Below are 27899 nucleotides of genomic sequence, written 5' to 3'. Positions count from 1 at the left end.
ACAGGTTTCAGCGCTGTTTTATTGAAGCCTCAAAACCAGATCACAGCTGCCCTGACACAGTGCTGCTGCACTGCAGAGACTCCCATCTGCTGTGCAAATACATGTGTGAGTGAATGAGCTCAACAGCGTAACGCCGGCAACACTTCCAAGGACTTCATGCTCCAGAATGGCCCTGCAGCAGCCAATAAGTTAAAATCACAACAGGGTTTAACATAATTACATTATAATAAATTACAAAGAGCACTGCAGTACAAATTAGAAAGCAACATTATCAGCAGGTTAATTTGTTACATTAATAGTATAAACAGAAATTACTTAATCTAGGTCATTATAGAGCTCAGGTCATGTCAGGATAAATACTGACAATGGTAATGATGTTGGTATTAAAAGCAAACAAAACTATATAACACAGTAACATGGTGTACTCAAAAAGATTAGGCACAAACAGTATCACACACTCCCTCTAGTGGTGGAAGTATGGAAAAACAACAGCCATTTCAGGTCAAAAATCTCTTTAACTCTGGTATTAACTAATCCAGTTTTTGGCAAGTGGTTTCAGATGTCAGCAGTAAATAACTTTAGGTTGCACAATGTACATGCAAAATATATGCAAAGACACAAAATACAATCTAAATTTAACACAACTTTTTTGTCATCTGCATGATTTACACAAATGTATCCAGTTTGAAGTCATTTTCTTAATAAGCATCCTTCCTCTTATGATGGCCTTTGATGAGTTAAAAGCAGCCAACATTCTCAGGGGTTGAGTGATTTCCGTGTTCATCCTGCTAACCTTAGGGACATTTGCTACCGTGGCATTTTGCGGAGTACCATTGCAGCATGCCTTTCCTGAGCCTCCTGCTGCTCTGCTCCAATCTGACATTCAAACTGATGGAGAGAGATGAGATCCAGCTGAGCAGCTCGGACTCCGCCGAGGCTCCCTCTGCTACACAGCAGCAAATGCAACTTGTCAGAAGATTTTTATGAACACAAAGTCTGGTTACCATGTTGGCTACTGAAGGCCTGTGCAAATGTCTTTCTGAAAGAAAGAAACGGTTCCAGTTTAAAGGATTATCACTGCTTTTATGTCTTTTAACCTACAAGGTGGCAAAATCCACAAGCCTGACTGTTTCTAAATTTTGAATAATCAATCCACTCAGCATAATTATTTATCCACAATATCAGCACAAGTATATATTCATATTTAAATTAAAAAAGCTACATTTATCTATATTGTTTTTACTATTTATATAGAAAATAAAGGTGAATGTTATTGTAAAATCTTTCTTTAGTTGTTATAAATTCTTTCATTTTGAGAGATTGTAAGAATCTGCTGGAATTAAATCATCTTTGGCCTCAATACCTGACATACTATATCAAACGTAATCCTGCAATATCTCAACAACTTGAAAATAAACACTACAGAGACACATGATCTACTCTGATTAAACTGTATCCATAGCAACAACCATTATCAGGTGTGTTTGAACACAGAAGTAGGTCACCTCTGTCCTGCTTGGACTGTTTTATATCCATTACATAAACCTTGTTAAGTCAAATCAGTCCAAGAAATGACGATCTTTGCTGTAACGGGGGTGAGGGAGTTTAAATAAAGATAACAAATCACCTCCTGAAACTTTTCCTGAGAATAAATCTCGTTTTCAGCTCCCTTCAACTCAGCCGCTGAGATATTTTGCATTTACATCCCATTACAACGTGTGAGATGATGAGAACGTTGTGTACCTGCCAGTCTTGATACAATGCTGCCGCTGCTTCCAGGTGAGGAGGAGGGAGAGATTCCCACACACAATCACCTGTCAGCACACTTTCACATTAGACAGGACCGCACACATCAACTGTTTGCTCTCAATGTCTGGCTGTTGTAGTTCCCTCACTGAGACAGAGAGCCTCTAATGAGAACATGCTGTCTATCTTTTTCAATTGCTATGCTCTTCTTTCCTGCTGAGGATAATGGGAAATGAGTCAAGGTTAGTCCTAATATTCTTTATTTTTCTTCAGATCAGAAGAGCTTTCCAAACCGTCCTCTGGCACTAATAAAAACCACCAGAATTTACCAGAGTTCAAGATTGTACTTCATGCTACATTCACAGTAAGCCTCTACTCTTTTTAGTGCCCATAAGCAAGGCATCCGAAACCAGTTAGCTAAGGAGCAGCAGCTTCCTTCATTTTCATCCAGTGTCATATCTGAAAACTTGAGAATCATAAAATAAACCAAAAAAAAAATCCACATTGAGGCATAACAAAAATCAAGATTTTCTATTGCACAAATTCTGGCTACTTGAGCCTGGACCTTTCTAGTTTGTTCACCCTCAAATGGCAGATTGTGAGGTTTAGCTACAGTGTATGAGATTTTGTGAGATGGCAATTTCTTAAAAAAAAAAAAAAAAAACAATAAAAAGAAAATATTTTATACATATTAAAACAAAACAGAAAAAAGCTTAAATACTGAAAATAATAGAATCTGCAAGCTCTACAATCTGCTGCACTTCTGTTGGTTACAAAAAAGACACAAAATTATGTCTAACTTGTTTGAATTTGTTTTTGATACTGCATGTAGTTAACTTTAAATGTATCCACTTACCCAGACAGTGGATAAACAAAGCCATAAAACTTTCAATTTAAATGAAATTTTCTCCTGATGTTGAAGAAAAGTGTTTTCTTTATGGAAGGCTGTGAGGAAACACCTCAGTGGACATTCATTTAAACTAATGAAAGATGCAAGATGTACAGTAGTTTAAAATTATGTTTGACACAAAATACACCTACTTAAAGTGTTTTTGAGGATGCAGCTGCAGGCTTATGACAAAATGTTGTAGTATTCACAGAACATGGTGTTTTCTTAGTGGAGTGGAGGGGCCAGTGACCCTGTGCCAACAGGCATCCTGGTGAGGTAATTGGAGGGCACATAGCCTCTCTGACCTCTGGCCTCCACCAGGCTCCACTCGGAGTTCCCTCGTTTGTCCTGCGACTCCAGGACCCGGACGGGTTCACCGGCACGGACCGATACTTCATGGTTTCCCCTCGCCATGAAGTCATAGGCAGCGACCACCTTAAAAAGAAAGTGAAATACATCAGTTTTCCAAGAATAGATGAGAAAATGTTCAATGTAACATGACTGTGTCATATTAAATTTATATTTGACCTTTTATGCTTCCTTGCTCAAACACGTCAATTACATTTTTAAACAATATCATTCTTAGATTAGATTTTACTCTGCTCAGTTGTGTCTGTTGAGCTCAAAACAGGCTGTTTTAGGGCCTCTTGTCATTCTTGTCAACTACACATGTACACTTGCACATGAAAACGGCTGCACAACAAACAAGAATGCAGCAAGTGGTTTGTGGACGGTAAGTCAACAACAAAACACTTGTGATAGAAGACATTAAAATTCATGTCTTGCTTATTAAATTATTTTGTGTTAAGTAACTTTCAATTAGAAATTTGTGACTCTGCTTGGGAAGAGACATGCTGTGTCACAGATCCCTTTATTTTAGTCATTTTTTTAATTAATAAAGACAGGATACATTACTTGAAAAGTAAGGCTGATACGTGCTAATGCTGATACATCAAGAGTTGGCAACAAGAAAATTGCTACTGGTTAATATTGACAGTTGGAGCAATAAGCTGGAACTGAACATGGACCCTAGTTCATTGTGTTACTAGAAAGCTCATTGTTAGAAAACAGAAACAGGTCACAGTCTCCATAAGTACCATTTGAAGTGATCTACATTCAAAATGTAGGCCGTGCTAGAAGAAAAGCTTTTTATCATGACATATAAAAACATGAGGAGTTTACAAAACACACTGCAAGTGTGTGCATTGTTCAAATGAAACGACAACTGTGTTTGTTGGCAATATACTTTCCAGGTGGTCAGGCATAACACAAATTATGACAATATGAAATGCACACAAAGCACGCTGCTCAGAATGGTGGATGATCTGTTATGCTTAAATAACCAGGTGGAGCCAGTAAGTGTGGAGGATGCTGTATATGTGAAAGAGATTTGAGTTTTTTAAACTGTGGAGCAAAATTTTCTGCATTTTTACACCTGTAAAAAGTTCAACTGGAATAGTTCCCTGTAAACAAAATATGGCGAGAACTGGATGGCTTGTACAGAACAGGGATATACAATAAATCAATAACAATATGTATAATGACATGATCAATCTCAGCATACATCTGACAGAATATTCAATCATTTTACTTAACTCCGATCCAGAACTGCACAGCATTTTGGGGGATTTAGGCAGAGGAAAGACTTTAGCTGCTCAACCTCTCTGAACAAGTTTGGTGGAATCAACTAACTTATTTGCTCTTTGGTTCCCTAGCAACTCACTCACTCTTTGATTACCTAGCAACAACCTGCTGAGTAACTGGTAGCAGTTTCAGGTTTCACTACCATGCCTGAAAACTGCCTAAAAATAAAGAAACAATACAATGGAGTGAAACCTGTGGATAATATAGGAAAATTCACAGTATTTCACATATTTAAAATAAAAACTAATCAATAATTATTGATATTGACTGGCATGAAATGCTTATACTGTGATACGTTTTTCACTCCAGCCCTAGAACAAAAATACTTTTTACTGCTTTTTAAGCATCTTTTTTATGTTGTGATAATTTTGTACTAAGCAGTTCTTCGCTAATTCATTTAAAACACACCTTTTCAAGCAGCTGAAAAAAAACAGTAAGCAGAAGAAAAACTGCACACTTTCTACAATTTGTCATTGTGATATTCTCTGGAAAGGTTAAGCCCACTAGTTATGTCTTGACAAATCCCAGCTCATCACCCACGCTCACACATCCACAGACCGAAGGCTTCCTAATGAGCCTCGTGTTGGTATGACAGAGCGCCCCACCAGCACTAATAGCAGAGTTTAGGTGGCTGCTCGATGTCATTAACAAACCCTTCCCCACAGCTCACCTCTGGGCTACAACATCCGTTCTGTCCCGACAGTCCACACCAATTACCATTTGATTAGAATTTTGCCTTACAGCAAAAGGAAGTAGAAAAAAAATGTGAAGGTACCATGTCTATGGACTGAAAAGATATTCACATTGAAGAGAGAGAGAGAGACAGATATCTTCTGCAGCTGAATTGCAGTACAAGAGAAAAAGTCAAGAGGATGATGGTAGGGCTAACATATACCGGTAAGTGTGGTAGTAACTAGCTTGTCTCGATTAGAAATGCCAAACATGTTGCTGCTTTTGAGTCATTTGGGATGTTTTGCAACAGTTTTTCTCTGAGATTTCTGAAATAAATTTGTAAATATAATAAATAATTGCTGTGAAGAAGTGAAGATTTGGTAATAGATCCATAACTTGATGCAAGTTTATGAGACTGACAAGCTAATCTCATAATTTTCAAGACAGATTTCTTTAATAAATGATCAAACAACACAAGGTTAATTTAAGAAGATCAGAACAAAATGTGTGGCTTTTTGAGCACTGGAACAAATATTCAAATTTTCTGAGAATTATCTATACAGACTACATCTGTGAATGTGTTTTAAACAGCTTCTGATCTTAATGTATCCCACTAATGCTGGCTGATGCATATTTCACACATACAGTAATAAGCATCAGACTGGATGCACTTTGTCAACATCTATAAAGGTCAATTATTACAATTTTGTCAATTTGCATTCTAAATACCTATTATTTCATCTATTTAAATATTCAACTTGGCAGCAAAACATTTCTTTTGTTTAAATCAGGCAGATTGTTTGAGAGGAAGAAGAGTAGAGAGACAGATCAGCTCCCAGGGATGGTCAGAGAGGTTTCAGGATAATTTTTGTTGAGTAAAAATCCTCCATGTTGCCTTAAGCTAAACTGTTAATGTTCACAGTTTGCAACATTTTAGATCCTGAGAAGTTTGTCTTGAATAGACCCTGCTCTGAGTTGCTGAAATTTCTCCAGTATTTTCAAACTCAAAATTCTTCTGATTTCCATTTATTGCAAATAATATGCTGGATGTTTATAAAATTTTCTTCCAACTCCAGTTTGAAACAAACTTTTGACACAAATAACATATTAGAACTCTCTAATGGAAGGCTGGAAATAAAATTGTTTTTCTTCTCTAACAAATTAAGCTGCAATGAACGTCAGTATTGTTGATACATCTTGCTTTTCAGGACTCCCGTTTTGCCTCAGTTTCCATACGGCATAACCTCACAATGCTGTGTGAAATCCTAAAGCTTGTGACCAGAAAACAGTGTCTGGGGATCTGTAGCATGGTCAGGGTGGAGGTGTGAAGGTTGTGTGTTATAAGCAGATTCTGGTTTATGGAGGACGCAGGAAGGCAAAAACATCAACATACCGTAGGTCACTGGAGCAATTACTCATTTTTACCAGCATGACATATCTCAGTCACATGTGCATAACTCCCTATGTCCACACACGCACACACACCCCCACACACACGCCCACACCCCAACAGGAGTCACTCATGTACACACTCCCATAAACCATCCCAAATGTAGTATCCTGACACTCCATCTCTCAGTAGCGCGGTCTCAAAAGTAAATCAATCGGACAACATGCACACATGAGGAGTGAGGAGCTTTATCTCTGCCTGCAGTTCTGCGTCGCATAAATTAACTGGCAGCCGACTTGCAAGGTTAAACAGCTAATTATGGAAGCTTCCATTAATAACACACGTGCATTCAGACAGCCACCCCTCTCTATGCAATCATTGACTTAATATCACTGATCAACTCTTAACTTAGCAGCCCTCTCTTGTGAAAAAGTGACTCAATTCTGAAGTAAAATACTAATGAAAAATAATAAAATATACTTAAGCTGATCCTCATTAAGAAGGATTTATAATGATCAAAGTGCACGTTTAATGACTGATGCTTTCATTGCAGAGAGCTGTCACAAGAGAAAGCAGAAGATCTGAGAGGATCGTTCATTTTACAAAATTAATGAAGCTTTCAAATTTTGGTGTCAGAAAATTTTAATCTCATAGACGTGACCGGAGGTCTAAGCCATAAATATCTGAACCATTTTCTTTTCATGAGCTTAAAAATTTATATAATATACATAATATAACCAGTGTCATCCTGCAGTTAGCATGTGGTTACTGTTAAATTTCAGTCTATGAAATCGTGTTTGAAAACCAAATCCTGAGCAAATAAACACTGAGCTAATGGTTCATCAAAACATGAATTTATGTATTTGAAATTTAAGCTAAACCTGTTTGTTTTTAGTAGTACATAGGCAGCAATGGCAGGTAGAGTAACACACTTCTTTCACATTTTTTATAACCTCAGGCATGCTTCAGGCTGCACATCTAAACAGCAAACATTTAGCTGTTTAGATGTGCAGCTAAATTTCCTGAAATATGCCTCTTAATATAGTAGTTATAAACAACTGAGCTATGTTATCCAAATAAAAAGTAAAGGAGCATCAGACACACAAAAACAGAAAAAAAGCACTACAAATGAGGTAAATGTGTGGAATCGGTCAAAAAAGTAAAATTGTGAATTACCTGGAATAAAGGCTGACTTGTGACGTGGATGAGTTGGGGATCCGGGATGCAGGAGTGTCTCCTGAACGCCATCATGTTTCCCGACGTAGGAAGGAATGGCGAGGGGGGCGGGTCCTCTGCTGCTTGGTGATAGCGAATGAGCTTTGATGAAGGAACATAACCTTTCTTTGCTGAAAACACACAATTTAAAATTTCATAATATTAATAATTTCTTCTATAGAGGATCTAAAACATATGTTTTACATTTATTAAGGTCTAAAGACAGTCAGATTGAAATAAATAATCAGCATTTGAGTTAACTTATAATAATAATCTTAAAAACACATTTAAAAATATCAATTTTATTCAAAATTTAAAAAGCTGACATTCTCAAATTAACAAAAGATGGCCAAATTTAACTGTTTCTCTATGTCTCTTGTAGGTGAATTAGATTTTATACAGGAAATTTATCCAGCGCACTCTTTTAATTGCTAATAATAAGAAAAAAAATACATTTTACAAGCCAAATCCATTTTAATGCAAGGCTATTCATTGATGGGATGTGCTGTGGTGGTGCAGGGGTTAAGCTCAACCCACATATGGAGGCCTTAGTCCTTGACACGGCTGTCGCAGGTTCAATTCCCGGTCTGGTGACCTTTGCCGCATGTCTTCCCTTTCTCTCATTACCCACTTTCCTGTCAATTAACTATCCAATAAAGGCCACTAGAGCCAATAAAACGTTTAAAAAAATAAAATTGTATTGTATTGTTTTGTGTCATAAAAGCAAACCATTAGTGTAATGTGTAAGGTCAACCAAAAGGTGGCAGCAGAATACTAAAATAAAAACTACAAAAAATCCCAAACAACCCTCTAAAACTTGATCACAGCAAGAAACCACTTATGACCCACTGTGCTTCTTTTCTCAATTACTTTTTTTCATCAGCTTAATTGGTTAAATTTTCTCATTTTTAAGCCAGTCAAGTTTACAAGTTCCTGATAAAAATAGTTTTTACCTCCTGAATCAACCAGCCACCTGCGTTTGTCTCCGCGGGTGTCGAACTCGCTGATAAGGGCAACAAACTCCCCCTTGGTCAGGGTCAGGTCGAAGTCCCGGGTTCCCACCACCGTGTTTGTGACCTGGAAGATCTTACCGGAGCCGTGCTTATCTGTTAGATGCTTCAGGAGCCGCTGACACGAAGGGCTCAGAGGCTGAAAGAATAGAAAAATACACACATGAATAAAAAATAAAGCAAAACATAAATTAGAAATTAAATGAATAGACCAACTGAAATTGTTTCAGGCATTTTGAAAGATTTTAATACTACTGCATGTGGTTTTTACCTTTACTGAAACAGAGCAGTCTAAAAAAGTCTGAGCAGATCAGTGAGTAATGATCACACGAGAATGGCCTAAAGCCACAGGTATCATTGTTCTGACTGTCCTGTGACCCAAATTCATTCAGCAAAACCTGTTGGACAGCAAACACTTCTTTTTAAGGTATGCTTTGTAAGCTTCAAACAAAACATGATGTGTACATTCCACTCTCTTAAAAGGTATTTTTATGCAAGTTGTTTGACTAGTTTTAATTAGTATGATGAACAAGTAGAACAGCAGGAATTGCAGCCACCTGTGACTAAGGAACAGTAAAGTATGTAATTACCACATATAAATGAGCAGTGATTTGGAGTTTTGAGCTTCCTTTGGTGCCAGATGCAAATAATCTGAAATTAAGCTTGTAGCTCCTTTTCCTGTCGCTCCATTCCCAATTATGGTCAATGTATAAAGGGAATAATTTATGCTAGCTTGGTAGCAAAAATGAAGCATCTGTCAAGTTGTGGTCAAAGGTCTGAACATTCAGTTTGTAAAACAAGTTGCTCATCTTGGAAAAACTTATTATAACTGGTTACAATAAGTTGGTAACTAGGTGTTCAGTTTGGAAAAACTACATGGCTGGACAAAATGGCTAAAAAACGTATCACCATATAAGCATTTCAGATCAGATCAATTCTGCCAAACTGGTGACTGGTTTTATTTTTAAACAGTTATGAGGCACAGTGACAAAACCTTCGGCTGCTGCTGCGCAAGTTACTCAACAGGTTGTTGCTAGGTAACCAAAGAGTGAGTGAGTTGCTAGGTAACCAAAGAGCAAGTACACCTAGCTTAGCTAGCCATGAGATTGGCTAACGTCTTTCCTCTGCCTGCATCCCCCAGAATGCTGAACGGTTCTGGATAGAAATTCAATGAATATTCTATCATATGCATTATCTATTGATACTGATCACATCTCTATTGTGATAAAGATATTGTTATGGATTTTTTTTTTGCCAGTGATAATTAGTGCAGTAAGTCCACAACATTTTATGTTTCAGCTACATTGGAAAAGTTATGTTGCTGAGCTGTATTAACATAAATATATTAGTCACCAAAAAATAAGAATTATTATCAATGAATAATAAAAAAATATATTTCAACCTGGACAACTGGAGAATTAAGGGTTTCTTGCACACTTTGGCATAAAATGTCCAAATTTCTCGCTCCTTCAAGCACAGCAGTCTCTACCCACTCCTGGAATTCCTTTGGATGGCAGGAACTGTGAGGAAGCTGCAGATAAGAACATTAGTGTGAATAAGTGTTAAAGTATCAAATATTTGCCTAGTTAACAGCATTATCATTAAGTATAGAAGCTTCTACTTGTAGTGCAAAGCCTTGAAAGAGCTGCTCCATGTCTGCAGCGAGGTCTCTGTGCAAGCAGCTGAATGTCCCCAACATTCCCCAGATCATCTGCAGAGCGAGGCCATTAAAGCAAGGAAGCTCATTGAGGAGCAATGTGTTGATTGTCCTGGAAGTGAAGAGGGAAGGGGAAGAAATGTGGAATTCAAAACTGGAAAATGGCAACAAAAAAATACCATTCTGACAGTACAGCAGAAGAAAGTGGATATTTTGTATTCAGACCTACGTTTTTGTGGATGATGAAGTATTTTTGCTATAATGTTACATTTCAAGAAAAAAGGTTGAACCTTTCAAACCTGCGAACATCATTCCAGTATAAGCAGAAACATGATGTTGTGTTGGTGTTTGCTGCAGAAGGAACTGGTGCACTTTACAAAACAAAAAGCTCCATGAGCAAAGACCATTACACTGAATTAAGCAACATCCAAAGAAATCACCCCAAAAAGATAACGTTTGGGGTAAAAATAGGTTGTACCTGTAGTGCAACTCCAAGCATAACATCACATTACTAACAGAGTGGCTCAAGCTCAATGACAACAAAATCTGTTTTTAAGTGGCTGTCGCAAAAATCTGATCTCAAATCAGTAGAAAATTTGAGAGAAGAGTTGAAAAGTGTGTGAGAAAGTTGACAGGAAAAAAGTAACCTAAATCTAAAAACTGTGAGAATTTTGTAGAAGGATATCTAAATGGCATCCATTTTAAAAGGAAGATAAACCAAGCAGTAAGGAAATGCATGTGGACTTCGGTATGTAAAGAAACTTAAAGGAAACTTTCTCAATCTTTATTCTGGCATTTAGCAAAAATAAATAATTCTTGTGATCCTAGCTCACTTAAAACAGCAAATGTTTTGCTTAATTTAAAGTCAAGCAGGGGCAAAAAAAAAAAATCTTTTTCCCCAATGTATGTAAATATCTGGTTTTAGCTGTATGTAAAGCAAAAATGACCAGCCAAAACTGGCTCCCCTCCAGGGGGTCTTTTTGTGGGCTCTAGTGTCCCTTTTTACAAAAGTAGGCTGACAGGAATGGGGAAGGAGAGGGGGAAGACATGCAGCAAATGTCGCCGGGTCCGGGAGTCGAACCCCTGACGGCCGCGTCGAGGACTCAAGGCCTCCAAATATGGGTCGTGCTAACCACTACGCCACCACTGCACGCCCCAGGAATTTTGACATGAAACATTCTAATGGTGATTTAGATGTTTTAGACTGAATCCATAATCTGCAGATTTCCTTTCCACATTGTAGCAAAAAGGCTTCTGGACGCCATATTTCTGGGAGAAAAGGTGTTCCTGCCTTTTTGTCATTATTTACAGTTTAGCTAAAACTGAATTAACTTAATTACAATATTTACAGCTATCAGCTGGTAAATTAACTCCATTTTATTTGTCTTTCATTACTTGTATGCATTGGCCACAGCCTGTTCCTCGTAGCTCAGTTTGGGTTTTCCCTCTATCACTTCATAGTCAAGCAGCTTGTGGAGTCTTTTTCTAATCAGGTTCTTTGGTCCCACCAGCATGTCCCGCAGTTCACAGAGTGGCTTGTGAATCAGGGTCCTCATCCGTTTTTCCTGAAAAAAATGGCAAGAGTAAAAGTTGATGTCAAACACTTCTTATATCATGTATCAAATATTGAGAACTTTCAGAATGGATTGTCTATTTATTTGATTTTTTTTTTTTAATTGAGGAATATTTTGAATTTTTTCTGTAGTTGCTCTAATTTCCTTGATATGACTTACAAACATTGGAAGGATCCACTGTCTGAGTGCAGTATGGATCTCCTTGTAGCAAATAGGGGCCTTTTCGCCATCCATGTCAAAGTCAAACTCTTCTGTCTTACATTCCAGGAGCCTCTGCAGACCAACACATAAACATTTAAATCTCAATTGGTGTATTCAATTATGTTTCTGTGGAAAAAAAAACATTAAAAGTTTGAGTAGTTGCTGAAGCAACAAGCTGTAAAGGAATAATTTTTTAAAAAAATCACTTTGAAAGTAATAATGGCCTTGTTATAAAATAATATTCCTGGTAAAATACATCCAAGACAGAGAATGGTGAAAAAACAGAAAAACGGATAGGAAGGAAATGTTAAACAAAAAAGACATAGGACAATAAGTAGAAAAAAAATCTACAGAGATAATAATTTTAGACCGTAAAACACTGGACTCTAGTGTTTGTCCTAAAATGAGCTCCAGGTTTTACTCAGTGTGACTCAAATGGCAGCAGGAAAATGTTTATTCATATTCAACTTCTCCAGCCACAGCTACTGGACTGGAAAGTTCCAGTATGTGAGTCAGTTGGTCCAGTTTGAGCTTCAGAAATGAACATGTGGTACTTTTTCACTTTTAACTGAAATTATTTAGATCAATGTGAATCACCTCAATCTGTTGCTGTGACATTCGACAAATTGAAGGAGCAGAAAATAGTTAAAATAGTTATAAGGAAAATGTATTTCTAAAATATTTTCAAATAATTCTCAAATGGCATGTCAGAAATTACACAAAGCAGCCTGGAGGAAGGTAAGTAGATTATGAGTTAGGAATGTGATGACCCATCAATGTGACTGTAAACAAAGAAACACGTGTTTTACATTCAGTTTCTGTCTTGCAGCTAGATTTGATCAAGGGCAAACAACAGATAATAAGGGGTTATTATGCCCAGGATCCACTGCATGAAGGGCAAAGTGTATGTCTAATATATGTTAATCTTCATTCCTCCGTGTCATGCATTATAATAATTAGCTTTACTCTTATGGAGGACATCTGATTAGAGCTGAAAATTACACATTCCTACTATTATTTGTCTATGTTAGAATTACCTGTAGGTGGAAAAGGTAAGTTTCCACATTCTCCAGAAGCACCAGGATCCCATATTCCAGAATGTTAAAGAAACCTTCGAGGGTATCAAACTCTTCATCCACCAGCTGCAAAATAACACAAGAAGAAAATACAGTAAAATGTGCATGAGTGCATGACAGCACAGTAATATTTGTTTATTGTTCATACAAGTCAAGGGTGCACAACCTTTAGAACTGAAAGACCCATTTTGTCCCCAGTCTTGCTAAATACAACTTGTTTAGAAATGCAAATGTAACACGATCTTTTGAAAAAAATACTGCTTATAATTTTTCGTCAATATCTGCGAAAGAAAATTTGTATTCATGCTTAAAGAACCATAATTTTATTTCTGTTTTTATGTTTTAAAGCACAGAAAGACAACATTTTTGCAGCACTGCAATCCAGGATGGATACATTGTCTTCTATGGGATGATGACATTCCTGAAAAATGCTATGAAAAAATCCTTATTTTATTTCCTCTGAAATGTTTTCATATATATTTAGTGTCTGTGCAATGTGAGATCTTGAAATCAAAGTCACAATTTTTGTTTGGGCACACAATTTTGCCCTACATAAAAATTATTACTGATTTTGAATGCATACAAATTTCAAACCTAATGACCAAGAAGTAGATTAAAAAAATAGTAGTAGTTCCTCGTGGAAATTTGCTGCAATTATTCACAAATTATCTATCAAAAAACGAACAAATTGATCAAACCTGATATGAAGAGCCACTAGTGGCTCAAGAGCTACAGGTTTCAGATATGATAAGGAGTTATTAAATCCACCTGTGTGCAATTCAATGCATAGATATTAATACATTAAAACAGGGTTGCAAACGATAGTTGCTTGATGTTTTAAAAAGAAGTAGTGTTGGAGCTGCAGCCAGTCTATCACTGTTGCAATACAGATGCTGAACATATTGGGGTTACTATAGCAACTGTGATTTTGCAGATGGAACTGAAAGGCCAATACGGTTTGTGGTGTCTTCCCTGATATAACCAGAGCCTTTTTCCACATTTTGTCATAAAGTAACATCACAGGATCCATCTACTTATGTTAATGGTAAGTATTCAAAAGAAGTACTTTGGATGCATAAATTTAACTCAATATTGTAAGAAGTTGGTCTTAAAATATGTACTAATCATTCATTCTTATAACAGCATGGTCAAGCTTTTATTCACAATTATAAAAGGGAATAAAAGCAAGAGTGATTTTACAAATATGTTACGAATATTTGTGAAGTCTGTTTTTATTGTCCTTCATGTAGAACTTCTGCCCTGATAATCTTTTTCTTCCTCTGAGCAGAAATTATATTTTGATTATGCAGAGAAAGATCACACAAACAAGCCATATTTACATCTATTTATCTATTTAAGTGATGGGATGTCAAAAAGGGTCCAATATTGCTAAATCTGTGTTGAATTTCTATCCAGGAGTATACTTGTAACTCTGGTGTGGAAACATATTTCCCAACATAAGTTTCCACCTACAGGGTGTGTTTCTACAAATACTGTGCTGGTGAAAACTTAAACTACCACATCCAGGGTGTTTTTCATGTTCTTTCCCTTTAAGGCTGCTCTGCAAAGTGTTACAAATAACTACAATCAAGCAATGCTCTGATGTGTTATGCTTTTTTTGTCCAAACAAACCTCAGAAACGTTATTATTATTTTAGATTCAAGTCCCATTCTGGTGGAGTAATCAGAAACTTCTTTTTCCAGATGAGAAATATTTATTTCAAAGCTTTGAACTCTGTTGGTAAAAGCTGGATTGCAGATGATTATCCAGACTTTTATTCTATAATGTTGGCTCAATAACAGGTCAGTTCATACCTTTCTCTTGTGGATCATTAACTAATGAGGCACAGCTAGAGATAAGGTGTGCACTGGTAAAGGTATTTTGCTGCTTCAAGGCTATTTGTTTTGAAATTACCCTCTCATGTGTTGCTTCATTCATCCTTGTGGGTTGGGCTGCTCTGTCTAATACCTGATGTGGTACTGGAAGTCATCTTGGTTCCTACCTTTGGTGCCATTCCAGTCTCATGTTTGATGTACTGACTGAACCTTGCAGTCTTCTTTGCGATGCTGTGTGTGCTGAGCCGGTTGATCTTGTCCATGATGGTCAGGTTTTCAGTCTTCTTGTATTTATCGGCTGTAAAACATTAGAAACATTATCTCACAGCTTCTTTTATAAATGTTTAAAATTAAACTAGATTAAATCTTTACTCTTCTCGTTTCTACAACATTACAAAAGTATCTAAAAGTACCTAGAACATCTGCATTTTGCAACAACTACAAATTTCAAATCATTTTATTGGGGTTTTTTGTCATAGTCTCAAACAAATCAGTACATCATTATGAAGTGGAAATCATTCAAAAGATGTAGTTATCATTTGTATTCAGGCCTCTTTACTCAGATACCCCTAAATAAAATCTAAATATTTGTCTAGTTTCTAGTGAAAATATTTTACTACACTTGAAATAAGACCAAACTGAACTTTAAGAGCTTGTTTTAAGCAAGAAATTCCTAAATATTGATGAAAAAGTATTCATATATGTCTTTATCCACTCTCACTGAGCTTGAGCTGTTTTGTAAAGAAGAATGAGTTAAAACCTCATAATTATGAGCTACTTTCTTTCATATAAAATCCCAATAAAATACAGTAAAAATGTGGTAGTGACAAAATACATTGCAATACTCTGATGTGTAAACAAAAACTGTCTTACCAACTTCTCTGAACCGTTTGTACTCATTGATATTACAGTTCAAGGCGATGGAGGTGTTAGCAGTCTGCTCCAGGAGGGCATACGCTGGGTGAGAGGGGTCAGTGTGCTTCTGGATGGTCTGCAGAAGGAGAGGATATCGCGCAATCCGCTGCACTGGCATTACCAAGAAGAAACTCAGAGAGGTGGCATTGACTTCAGGTCTGGGGTGGGAAAAAAACAGTAAGACTATGTAACTTTAATGACAAACAAGCTCTATTAAAGACCAGTTTGCTATTTGAAACTCACGCTGCTGACTTTACGACTTTAATAATGTCACTCCAAAGTGCCTCGTTCTGTTTGTAGTCATTCTCCACTAACGAGACATGATTGTAGTTCCACAAGTATTCTTTGTATGCTGCTTCGATTTCAGAGGAGAGGCTGAGGAATGAAGCACCTGCCAGAAAAAACAAAATGCATAAGTATGCTACGATTTAACATACAAGAATCACATAGAGGGTAAAGATACAGCTAAGATACAGCTAAGGGTAATAAGGTAATTCAACTGTTATTAACTTTTTTTAATGGTTGAGAAAAAATACATCTCGTGGGTATATGTTAATTACAGCCCTCTATAATTACTCCCACTCCTCTGTATGCTCTGACCTTAGAAATGTTGTAAGAGAAGAGGTTGCATATTGAAAAAAAAGGATTGTACATATTAAATCACCAGCATAAAGTAAATTGTGGAAGATATTTAGTTGACAAACAGAAATACATGAAAACTATCCCAGAAAGAACATTTTCAACTTTTCATCTTTCAACCTTTCAAAGTTTTATACAGTAAATCCTTGGGCACCATGTTCTCACTGAAACTGCAGTTAGTCTAGCACTTAGAATAGTCTCACTGTAATATGAACATATTTCTCTTTGAATGTTGCTTAATTGGGAACAACAAAGGTTTGGGTGACTTACAGAGATTTTCTAGAAATTCTGGGTTTTGAGGCTTGAGCTGCTTCTGCTCCAACTTGCTGAGGAGGCGGCTTGACACATTCATCACCTCCTCTGTGTACAGAAACAGACTGTCCAGGTCTGGTGGAGGAGGCTTTGGAGAATATGAGATGAAAACAACTTTAAAAAACAAATAAAACCCTGATTAACTTTTCTATGCTGCAGAAAAAGAAAAGTTTGCAAGATATATTGCATATACATATCTTGGGTGAAATATGCTAAACTATTAAAGTCATATATTATCCTCCTTATTGTAGCATGGACACAATGTATATCTTGCACTTTTTCTTTATGCACTTTTAAAAAGCTGGCTAGCATTATATTTACATAGCCATATACTTATAAAACAGAGTTATTGGCTGTAGATGTGACAAATAGAGTTTTTCTTTGTATCCCCATTTTTTTACCTTTTGACAGAAGCTCGTAACAAACTTTTGCATTTAAGAAAACCCTCAGACTAACATTCTGACGCTGAAATTTATATCAAAGTCAAAATGTAATAACTTCATATGTCAAAGACCATCTTCTGCAACATGTCCGCTGCATCTCATATATTGTAAACCGACAACAGGCTTTGTTTCAACTTGCTCAAACCTTTTCCCCAAGTCATGCAGTACATGACTAATGTGGATCTCTGCAGCTCCTCCACAACTAGACATTTTGGACACCACCTTGATTGATGCTCTTATTGTCTAACCAGACAGATGGGATGGTAGCTATGCCTTTGTAGGTTTGCAGTTGTGTGAAACTATTTTTGAATAGTGAACAATGAGAGCCTGATAAGTTGATAAGGTTAAGCTCCAAGCTTTCTCCACCTTACTGCTGTGTTCCTTGAACTATATAATACTGTTTTTCACAGCACAACTGTATGTATATCCAGTTTATATTACAGAACAAAGAACTCCATCCAGTTGGTTCCACTTTTATTAGGTGATACAGTAAACGAGACTAAATAAGACGCATGCCACAATTTTAAGATTTTTATGTGAATAAAATCTTTCTAATTTGCTTTGCTCTGTCTTAAGTCACTTTCTAAAACAGATGGAAGTAATTCAAGTAATTGTTCTTCCAAATAAGCAATTATAATTCTAAGTTTTGGTTTAGTTGTGTCTGCAGAAATCTAATTTGTCTACTTTGCTGTCCAGTTGTTGTCAAGATGAACATGACAAGTGAAGTGTACAGCAGCCACACTTCATTACACTTAATTCAGATTGTATTACTGCACAGTTTAAATCTGGTGATGTCACGCATGTTTTACAACTGTGAAGTCATATTCAGTTTTAAAAAAATAGATAGATAGGAATTAATAGCAGAAGCTGAAAAAACATGTTGTCCCTCTCCATTTCAGTCAAATGAGAGCAGAGTGGGCACAAACCCTGGCGGCAAACAGAACAATGTGCACATTTCTAGAGAAAACAGGAGACTTGTCTGTCATACAATGGCTGTATTTATGTGGCTGTTTTCTGTTTTTCAGAACCCGTCATCTCTGCTGCCTCTGCAGCCCTCTCCATCCTTTGTCCATTGTCATCTAAATGTATTTTTATGCCGTTCTCATTTCTTTCATATTTTATTCCCATAAGAAAAATCTTCACTAAAACATAATGACTCCACCAGATAATTTCATTCCTTCACTAGCACTGCAAGGTCTTTTCATTTCCTGCTCATTCTCTTTCTTCATCTTCAGGCTCATCCATCACCATATAAACCTTAATATGATTATGTTTTATGAGGCTTCATTTCATTACTGCGGGAATAATAAATTATTATTTTGCTGTAATAAGCAATTCCTCAGCGGTAATGAAAAGCTGAAAATGGCAAGTCATTAGGAAGCTGCAGCAGACCTTTGGGATTGTGAACAGCAACTTCAAAATAAAATTATTTTTGGGTTATTATAGCTTAAAATCAACTTTTTACCCACCCCGTTTGATATACTTGTACATTACTGGAATGCAAAAAATATAACTAGACTGCTGGGTCCTTAATACTCAGACACAGCATTTGCTAATCAAATAAAGTAATAAAATTAATGGATCAAGGGATAATAAAGCAGTTATGGAAAGTAATAATAAACAGTCAGTCATAAATGATCAGACCCTGGCATATATAGTAAGGTAAATCTACATTAAAACTTCTATTTAATTTGAAAACCTGTCCACTTTGGCTTGGTGGTCTTTTCACTACAATAAACAAATAATGTTTCTAGATAAATAATTATTCAGATCTATAATTTTAAGGTCTGAATAAAAAGAGGAGAGTATAAATCACTAGATATCAGGTAATTTAAGATACTTACTGGGGATGAGTACCGTAATTCAACTAATAGTTACAGAATGCAAATTCAAATTGTTTAGACAAATTGTTCACATTTGCCTGATCAGACTTATTTACAGCAAAAGTTTTTGATAAATTTAAATTGTGGATTTGGAAAAATGGAATATGAGAGAAAATATTGAATCAGTGGGTGGTCCAAAGTGTCCCAAGATGGGTCGCTTTCCTCTCCAAATATCACCTTACGTAAGCCACCTTTTCATCTGTCTTTGGTGCTTTCCAAGTGTAATATGATCCCCAGGACAGATGTTAGTGCCAGATTTGAATATGATCTAAGAGTTTGTTTTTTTTTCACATATACATTTACAATTACATAGAATGTCTAAATGTAACTAAAACTATAACACTTCCCATGACAAGAAGGAAACCTGATATAAACTGAAATAACATCTGACTGTCTTTTAACAAAATTTTACAGGAAGAAAGTTTTAATGCCGCCAAAGTGTTTGTTGGAGCTTCTTGCCTTCCCAACTATAAGTTGGTAATTATGTGAGTGGCTGGCAGTAAAATGTTCAGATTTTACAGCTTACAGAAAAAAATAATAATATTATAAACAGAGGTGGGTAGATTACAAAAATTGTACTCAAGTAAGAATAGCACTACTTCCAGATATTTTTGCTCAATTAAAAGTACAAAGTAGTCAACCAACAAATTACTCAAGTAAGAGTAAAAAAAGTATTTGGTAAACTGAGCCAAATACTGAGCAACAGATCAAAGGATCAATTATTTAGTATTTAAAAATGACAGACAGACCAAAATACAAAGTTACGAGGAAATTTTGGTATTTTAAAGACCAAAAAGAAAACCACTTTATATAAATACCCTAAGCACAAAATAAAATCAGGTAAAAGAAACCTTTTTCCAAATCAGTTTCTTTCAATAAAAAACTAATAAAACTTTAACGAAAGCTGCAGGTGTCTGTCTGTATCTGGTGAATTTTTGGTTAAAACACATTTGTTCTTCATTCAGTGAAGTTACTCACAAAGGTCAGAGTATCCAGAAATTTTACTCAAGTAAAAGCAATGATACTTCATAATAAAATTAGTAAAAATACTCCTGAAAGTACAATTTTTAAAAATAGCTACTCAAGTAAGTGTAATAAGTTACTTCCTAACTATGGCTGTGAACAACCCAAAAATGTGAATAATCTATATTCCCTAATCTTTTTGAGTATCTTTATCACTATATTTCATAAAAATGTAGTTACATGCTATTTATTCTTACCTGGAGGTTGTTTAAGCTGTTCCTGATATTTACAGTGCAGATCTGCAGCATTTTGAGGTAACTCTTCTCTGACTGGACAAGCTCTTCGATGGCCATCATCTGTCTCTGAGCTTGCCTCTCTTTTGCTGCTGTTTCCTCCTCTTCATTCTTCTTTTTGGCTTCCTCTGCCAACCTCTCCTCTGACACCAAGGTTTCCTCTGAGAAACTGTCCTCTGAGGGAAGTCTTAAACTTATTCGATGAGCACCTGCATCTGCAAGTTCTGAGGAATCAGTAGTTGGTTTAAGCACTAAATCTTCTGCTGTCTCCTCTTCAGAGCTAGCATTGTCATATTCAACTTGTTTGTCCTTCTCTTTATTTCCACTTTCCTTTGTTTGATTTTTCTTGGCAACCTTCTTCACTGCACCTGAATAGCGGAGAGGAGTAGACGCTGATTTGTGGAGTTTGAAGGGCGATGTGTTTGGTCTACCGGACACTTCCATGATGGAGATTGCTGTCAAGAAAAAACACCACAAGCTGTCTTAATCTATTTTATACACATTTTATTGTTGTCTTCAACATTTAAAAAAATAATAAAATGCTTTTACTGGAGACTTCATAATCATTAAATAGATCCAAAAAGGTGCAACTTCAAAAAGTAAATCTCATCTTTAAACAGACTGTAAAAATACCCTAAATTTATTAACGATCAGAAACCTGGATGTTCATATTCAGAACTTTGCCATGTTTTCCTGAAATTAGCAGACTTACAGAAACCCAATAGTGTCCAAATATTCAAAGCTTTAGCACAATTAAAGAAAAAATAAAATACTACCTTTTACTAAATAAGTCACTGTAGATAGCAAGTCACTTCCAAATAATAATCAAGACCTGTATTGGAAGTTGAACCAATCCCAAGAATCAGTTCAGCGTAATAATCCAAGTCTTTTTAAATGATGGGTATTATAGTTCAGAACTACACTCCTCTACCGATCACTGTTGTTGGTGTGCAGTGTTATGACCAGCTTACACAACACTGTATTATGACCATGAACATTATTTTGGTGAGCAAAAGAAAAGATTCTGAATCTACCACTATGTATCAAGAAAGAACTTTGTTACCATATCAGAACTAGGAGCTTGTCAGCATACCTCTAAATATTAAATATTACAAAATTTAAAGTAAATATTTAAAGCAGAAGAACAGCATGTTCTATAGATTTTGTAGCCACACAGTTAACTGCAACTAAACAGAAATATTTTAGAAGCCAATTTATAGAATGGTCAGATAATTCTTTAGAAGTAAAAGTTATATTGATACATTGTCACCAAGCTTTGCTGGAACAGCATATTAATGTTAATCTGCAGGAACAAACATTTCTGTAGCAGAGGGAACAAAAGTATCTCAAATACATTCTTAATCAAGTAAGTGGGGCGCAATGACAGCATTAACAAGGAACACTGATGAAATGTAGCGTGTTATTTTAGTGAACTATAAACCTACTGCGTTTTTAATTACTTTTAGCTGAAAGGTTAAGCTATAGTCGTAGAACTGGATTTGGGCTTGTATTGCAATTGAAACAGGGATAAAAAATACTCAGGCAGCACCCCTCTATCCATATGCTTTATGCTTTAATAACTCTGAATTCAAGCTGTGTGCTCACAAAAAATCTTTTATTTTTGGAGAATAGAGTGAGAGAAAATAAATATGCCACCAGAAATCAGTCAATATGTTTATCTGTTGGACAAGAAGTCTGACTCCCAAAAGTACAGAGGACTGAATATTTCTCAGAAAATCACATATGAAAGCAGCCTCACATTCTCTTCTGTGTTTTCACAGCCGTGCCGTCTCAACAGCCCACATCAAAACCTGCATATTTACAACAAAATATGAAACAGCTGTATGCATGGTCTTCATCATTTTTGCAGAGAAGAAATATTGCAACACCAACAGATTTACAGATGGGGAGGATGGCTGGACTGTGGACTTATTTTGCATTACAACATCTGTTTCACATCTACTTAATATATCACTAAGGCAGCTCTCTAGTCATAAATCCACTTTCAATCATTTAGCTACTACCTTCTGAACGTGACAAAAGAAAGAAAAGTTAATGTAATTGTAACAATTATCTAATGATTTTTTTTGCAATACAATCACAACTTATATGGATAATAATAATTCATTTGAAACAGACATTTGTTACTCAGTAACACAGCAGATGGCAAGAGATAACGGGTCATTGTTTACTGGTGACTTCCCACAAGCATACAGACAGTGGGAAGGTATTGTCATGGTTACGCTTAACTTAAGCACCACTTGCTGTGCCACTAGGAGGCTGACGAGTTGCTTAAAGGGTGATAAATGCTGCCACCAGCGTCACAGAATAGCTATTATGTGGTTCAGCTGGATGATCTGTGGTTTTGAGGGGAAAACCTGAGAGAAAATTGAGTTGACAATTGACAATTTGTTTCCGCAAGCTCTAAAGAAATGTAAAGGAAGCATGAACTGCTTGATTCATATGTAGCCAAGCAACCAACTAACGCTTTATTTAGTTTATTCTATGCTTTTGATATCATAAAGAACTCATTATTGAGTCTACAAAAATGTTTTAGAATTAAACAGGTATTTCTTTAAAAAATGTAATGTCATTCAATTTAAATCTTGAATATTGAAGTATAGGGAATTAACTATTTCTATGAAGTTACAATCTAACTCACAAGAACAAAACAGTAAATTATAAATAATAAAAAGGCCATAAGCAGCACCAATCAAAGTCACCACCATCACCTGACAATAGCATGCTGTATAACAGAGACTATTACAAATACTAAGAGGTGAGGAGGCTATCATTACCTTCTGCAAAATCCTGAATCAGCTGAAGTGAACTGAGATCTCCTCTTTTTATCCCGCTGTCCTCAGAATGCTGAGCTGCAGAGGAGAGCCGCTGCTGCATGCAAAACACAGACACACCAGTGTAACTTTCTCCAGTGACTCACACACAGCAGGCTGCTGCTGGGCCTCATGTGGCAGGAGTGTGTGAGTGTGTATTTACGACAGGGTGGGAGTTAGGGGAAAAACCTCAGAGTGCAAAAAGAGGGGGATGGGAGTGGAAAGGAGGGTGGGATGTCTATTTTGTAGAGGAAATAGAGGGGAGGGTGGCCACGCAAACACAAACACACACTCACACACACCCCTGCTGCAGAATAAGCTAAGTGACTGCAGCAGCTGTTCAGAGGAGTAAACTGCACTCACCAAAACTAACAGCGATTGGCAGATCAGTCCTCACAGGGGTCTGAAGGTCCAATCAGACGACTCGGTGAGAAGCTTTGTGGGACACTAAAAGGGGCCAATGAAGACAGAGCAGAGAAGTGATTGAAGTTTTCTTCTCACAGGAAACAAAAGCACGGTGGGAAATCCCATCCTCTTCCAATTGCAAAGGGATTGTCTGGATTTTCTGGTGGATGGAAACAAAAGAAGATTTTAGTCACTCCTATTTTTTGTCAGTAAAAATAAATTATTCAAAATATTGTTTCTAATTTATAAAAAAAAATGACGAAATTTTCAAGTAACTTTATTTTCATTAACAAGATTTCAAAAGCATAAACATAAAAAGGCTTTTCTGGGACTGATGCACATTTCTACAAGAAGAAACCTATTCAACAGTTCATCATTTTGTTTTCAGCTACTGTGAAAGCTAAGCTGCATCACATTTTGTTTAAATTTTGGCATTTTAAAGTAAAACAAACTTTAAAGGCCATATCCTCATATGGATAACAAGATGCACAACTTTACAGACTATGCTTGTTTATCTTGTGCTTAAAACAAATCAATGTGTGGATGTGCCACAACTTTCTCCAGCTGGACAGAAACAAAATAGATTTATCTTTGGACCAGCAAACAGTTTTAGTGATTACAGCTAGAAACTAGCAATCAGGTCAAAAAAAAATGGTGAAGGACACGGACCTGAACCTTCAGAAACACATAAAGACAGTTACAAAGTCTGCTTTCTATCACGTGGACAACAGTTCTAGGACAACATTCTGTTTTTATACACCACAAATCTGAAACAAACTTCCAGAAAACTGCAGAACTGCTGAAATACTTAGTTCATTTAATCAAGGATAAAAACCTGCCTGTTTAGAACTTCCTTTGATTAATAACAACGGGAATGTTGATCAATACATTTGATGATCATCATTCTTAATTAATTTGATTAATTAATTAATTCATTCATTCATTCATTCATTTTATTCGACAAAATAAAAAGTTTATTGCTTGTTTTACAATTATTGACTACATTACATTTCTATCATGTAAAACAAACTTGAAATGATAATTGATACAATGAGTCTATTAATTCTCTGGTCTTAAAATTTTGAAATAACCTTCAAAAATTACTGCAATGTTTAAGAAAAAAAATAATCATAAAATAAACACAGTCAGTCATTCCATGTGTTGCTGAGCTTTTGGAAAAAACTGGAATGTAGCAGCTCAAGAAAGGTCAGACAGAAGTGAGGCGTTCACCACAGTCAGACGCTAAGGAATGAGGAAGGATAAAAGACAGAAGCTGATCTTATTCATCAGGTCGGCATGTCTGGGAGGAATGTGGCATGACTGTATTCTCTCATGACATGACACCTGCTTATCTGGAGCAACCCAAGGTGTAGGTCCAACAAAAACTGGTTTGAAAGAAAAAAAAAAACATTCATCCTTGACTTCATAGAGACCAAACATCCTTTAGAGCCAAAACCTGCTCTTCCAAGAAAATACCTAGGAAGATAACGTTGTGCTTTAGAAACTTACAGTCTAATCACTTTATCAGGTCCAGAAATGCAAAGTAAATATGTTGTTTTGGTTGCTGGTTTCAATATGTTTCAAACACAGTAAGTGACTCATGCCATGACTAAAGAGGAAAGGTAATTACACATAATGATGAGCGAAGTTAGATGTGACCAATAATAAACCTCTAATCTTTTTATGTCAGAGTTGAGCAACCTGCTGTCATCAAGATTTACAGGATGCAGATCACAAGTAAGTGATGGAGGAAACATGTTAGGGGTGGTGTGACACTCTAAATGTAGATCAACATTGAAAAACTGTGAACAGCTTTATTTATACCTGTTCACTACAGTGGCAAAGTGTTCAATCATTTAGCAACAGTCAAACAAACTGCACATGCACAAGGTGAAAAATGCAAGATCAGATATTTTTTTTGCTAAAATAATCTTTCATTTTGGATCACAAGTTTTTCTCCAGCTGAACTTGCTAAGCTTGCTGAATTCACATTGGACTGACTCAGCTAAAAATAGTAGTGGCAATAATTGCATCTTCTTCGCCAAGTTAGCTTAAACATTGATCCTGTCAAACTTCAGTGCTGCAGCAGCCTTACCGGCAGTGAGAAGATGATAATTTCACAACTTCCTTTACCCCACAGACAAGTGTTTCAACTTGAGTCATCAGCCAAATATCAGCGGTAAAGGTTTCAACCTCATCGGAAAGAATTTATTCTTATAAGTGTCTTCACCAACTACAAACTTGTTTAATTTACACTCTTTAGTTCCTCTTTAGTTGTAGACTCAAATTCTGACACAATCTGTTGTTCAGCTTTCTTCCTGAAACTGCAATAAGAGTTTCACAAATCAAAACCAGTCTTATAGCTGGTCATTTAAGATGAAAAACTTTCTCTCCAAAACACACAAAAGCCCTTTAATATTAAGTTAATCAGCCTCAAGGTGAAAACTGTTTTTTATAACACATAAGGAAATTGTTTGCACTTGCTGTGTTGTTTCCTGCTTAGCATTTCTGGATAATGACATCTGCCAGCATGTACTCATCATAACTCCAAATAAGGTTCTTCATAGGATAATATGTTTCCTGAAAACAACATGAGAAATGTTCAAACTAAATGTGAAACTGAAGTGACTTGCAAACCTATTCATACTCCTTGAAATATTTAATTTTGTCACGTGTATTTCTGTGAGATTCTGAAATGGTGACATGTGATTTATAAGACAGCTGATTGTTCTGAAATTTGTTTAGAGGTATCAAGATGAATGATTATGAATACAAATGTCACATACTAAAATAAATAATTTCCTTCTACTTCACTATATTTCACTATTTTGTGCTGCTTCATGACATTAATTCCCAACACAAATGATGATTGTGGACTTATGATGACAAAATGTGTAAAAGATTCAAGAGCAAAGCACTAAACAACTTACATAGCCCACATTTAGAGTTTAATTATAGACAACAGAATCCACAATGACAGTAGGCACTATAATAACACATAATTACAAATATGTGTGATTAGCTTCAGATGACAATTTTCTGTCATTTTTGTTTGGCCTTGAAAACCAAGAACAATAGAAGGAAGAACTTTAGCATTTAAAGGCCTGGAGAAGAGAAACAAAAATCACAAAGGCAAAACAAATCTAATGTTTTTGTCTACAACCTGAACAACCAGAAATTGTACATTTACGAAATAATGGTAAACTGTAAAAACGAACTCAGACCATTTACGAACAAAAAGAAAAAACTATATCAGAAAAAATATCAGTTGAAATAGCTTATAAGAAAATATGTTTCGGTAACCAGCCAAAATGTACATGTTATTTCATTAGATTGTAAAGCATGTGAGCAGAAATATATATATTAACAAATTTCTTACAACCTCCTCTATTTTCGTTCTTTTTTTACTGTTATATTTCTACCACGCCGTTCACATGTCATGTATTTCACGATGCTAAGTCAACCGTTCACTTACAATTATTTAAAAATAACTTCAAATGAGAGAAGACACGAACAGGAACATTACAGTGTCGTAAAATGTCAAAGTTCTCCACTTCCACGGAGCACACACTTGTTAATGGCCCTTCAAAAATCCCCACAATAACATTAAAGCAATGAGCAAAGAGCAATAAAAAGCTCAACGTTTCGTTTCGGTGAGGGTTGAGGAACGCCACGATCCATCTGCTGCCTCACCTTCAAGTAAATGAATGCTGAAATAACAGAAAATGTGAAGAAAAGAGTTTTACCATGTTGTTATCTTTCTGTCATCGCGTATTTACTCCAGCTCAGATGTCAGAGGCTCTCCACGTTCCACCTGTTGTCAGAAGCAGCTCGTCAAAACACTAAAAGAACTGGATAAAGCTACTTCCTTTTTTCCTTGCAAAATAAGAGTCCGCACAAACCTTCACATCCTTTGTAGTTTCAGAATAAGGCTCTTCTGAATTTTGTTTGTTTTTCCCAATCAATTTGGAAACACATTGACAAAACTAAACATCTATGATAATATTTCCCTCACTTTGCTTTAAAAATCTTCTATGAAGTTTAACGTATATTGATATTAATTATTCTCTCATTTTTAATTATGTAAAAGAAATTGGTGAAATTTTCTGAAGGTGTGTAAATCGTGTCTTCCATAAAATAAATCTTAATTCAGTTAATCAAAAAAGACAACACAACACTGCAGCATTGTGTTTTCTACAAGTCTCATTTATTTTAAATCTTCTATTAAATAAGTCTAATCTTGTTTAAGAATAAACCCACAGTTAGACTACAGAGACCAGTATCAAATAGAAATCGTATTTGT

General features: G+C 36.0%; 1 protein-coding gene across 4 annotated transcripts; it reads right to left on the bottom strand.

Moving 5' to 3' along the window:
- On the bottom strand, positions 1–27431 carry arhgef37 (Rho guanine nucleotide exchange factor 37). Of its 4 annotated transcripts, XM_023328844.1 has the most exons (17): positions 27343–27431; positions 23555–23756; positions 23156–23249; positions 22117–22168; positions 20322–20812; positions 16734–16863; positions 16068–16215; positions 15783–15982; positions 15077–15207; positions 13036–13140; positions 11957–12070; positions 11619–11788; positions 10188–10335; positions 9969–10097; positions 8510–8705; positions 7518–7687; positions 1–3070 (listed from the first exon to the last, which is right to left on the bottom strand). In XM_023328844.1, exons 5-17 carry the CDS (start codon positions 20799–20801, stop codon positions 2861–2863), a joined length of 2331 nt encoding a protein of 776 aa, XP_023184612.1. In that variant the 5' UTR covers positions 20802–20812; positions 22117–22168; positions 23156–23249; positions 23555–23756; positions 27343–27431; the 3' UTR covers positions 1–2860. The 4 variants fall into 4 exon arrangements, with proteins under 4 accessions (XP_023184612.1, XP_023184611.1, XP_014327839.1 ...); XM_023328843.1 differs by lacking the exon at positions 22117–22168; XM_014472353.2 differs by lacking the exon at positions 22117–22168 and having other exon boundaries at positions 23555–23638.
- Between the last annotated feature and the right edge of the window lie 468 nt (positions 27432–27899).

This window comes from Xiphophorus maculatus, chromosome 23 (genome assembly GCF_002775205.1).
Source record: "Xiphophorus maculatus strain JP 163 A chromosome 23, X_maculatus-5.0-male, whole genome shotgun sequence".
NCBI classification, from domain to species: domain Eukaryota; kingdom Metazoa; phylum Chordata; class Actinopteri; order Cyprinodontiformes; family Poeciliidae; genus Xiphophorus; species Xiphophorus maculatus.
The sequence above is the reverse complement of the archived record's forward strand: the minus strand, read 5'-3'. Positions and strand labels throughout refer to the sequence as shown.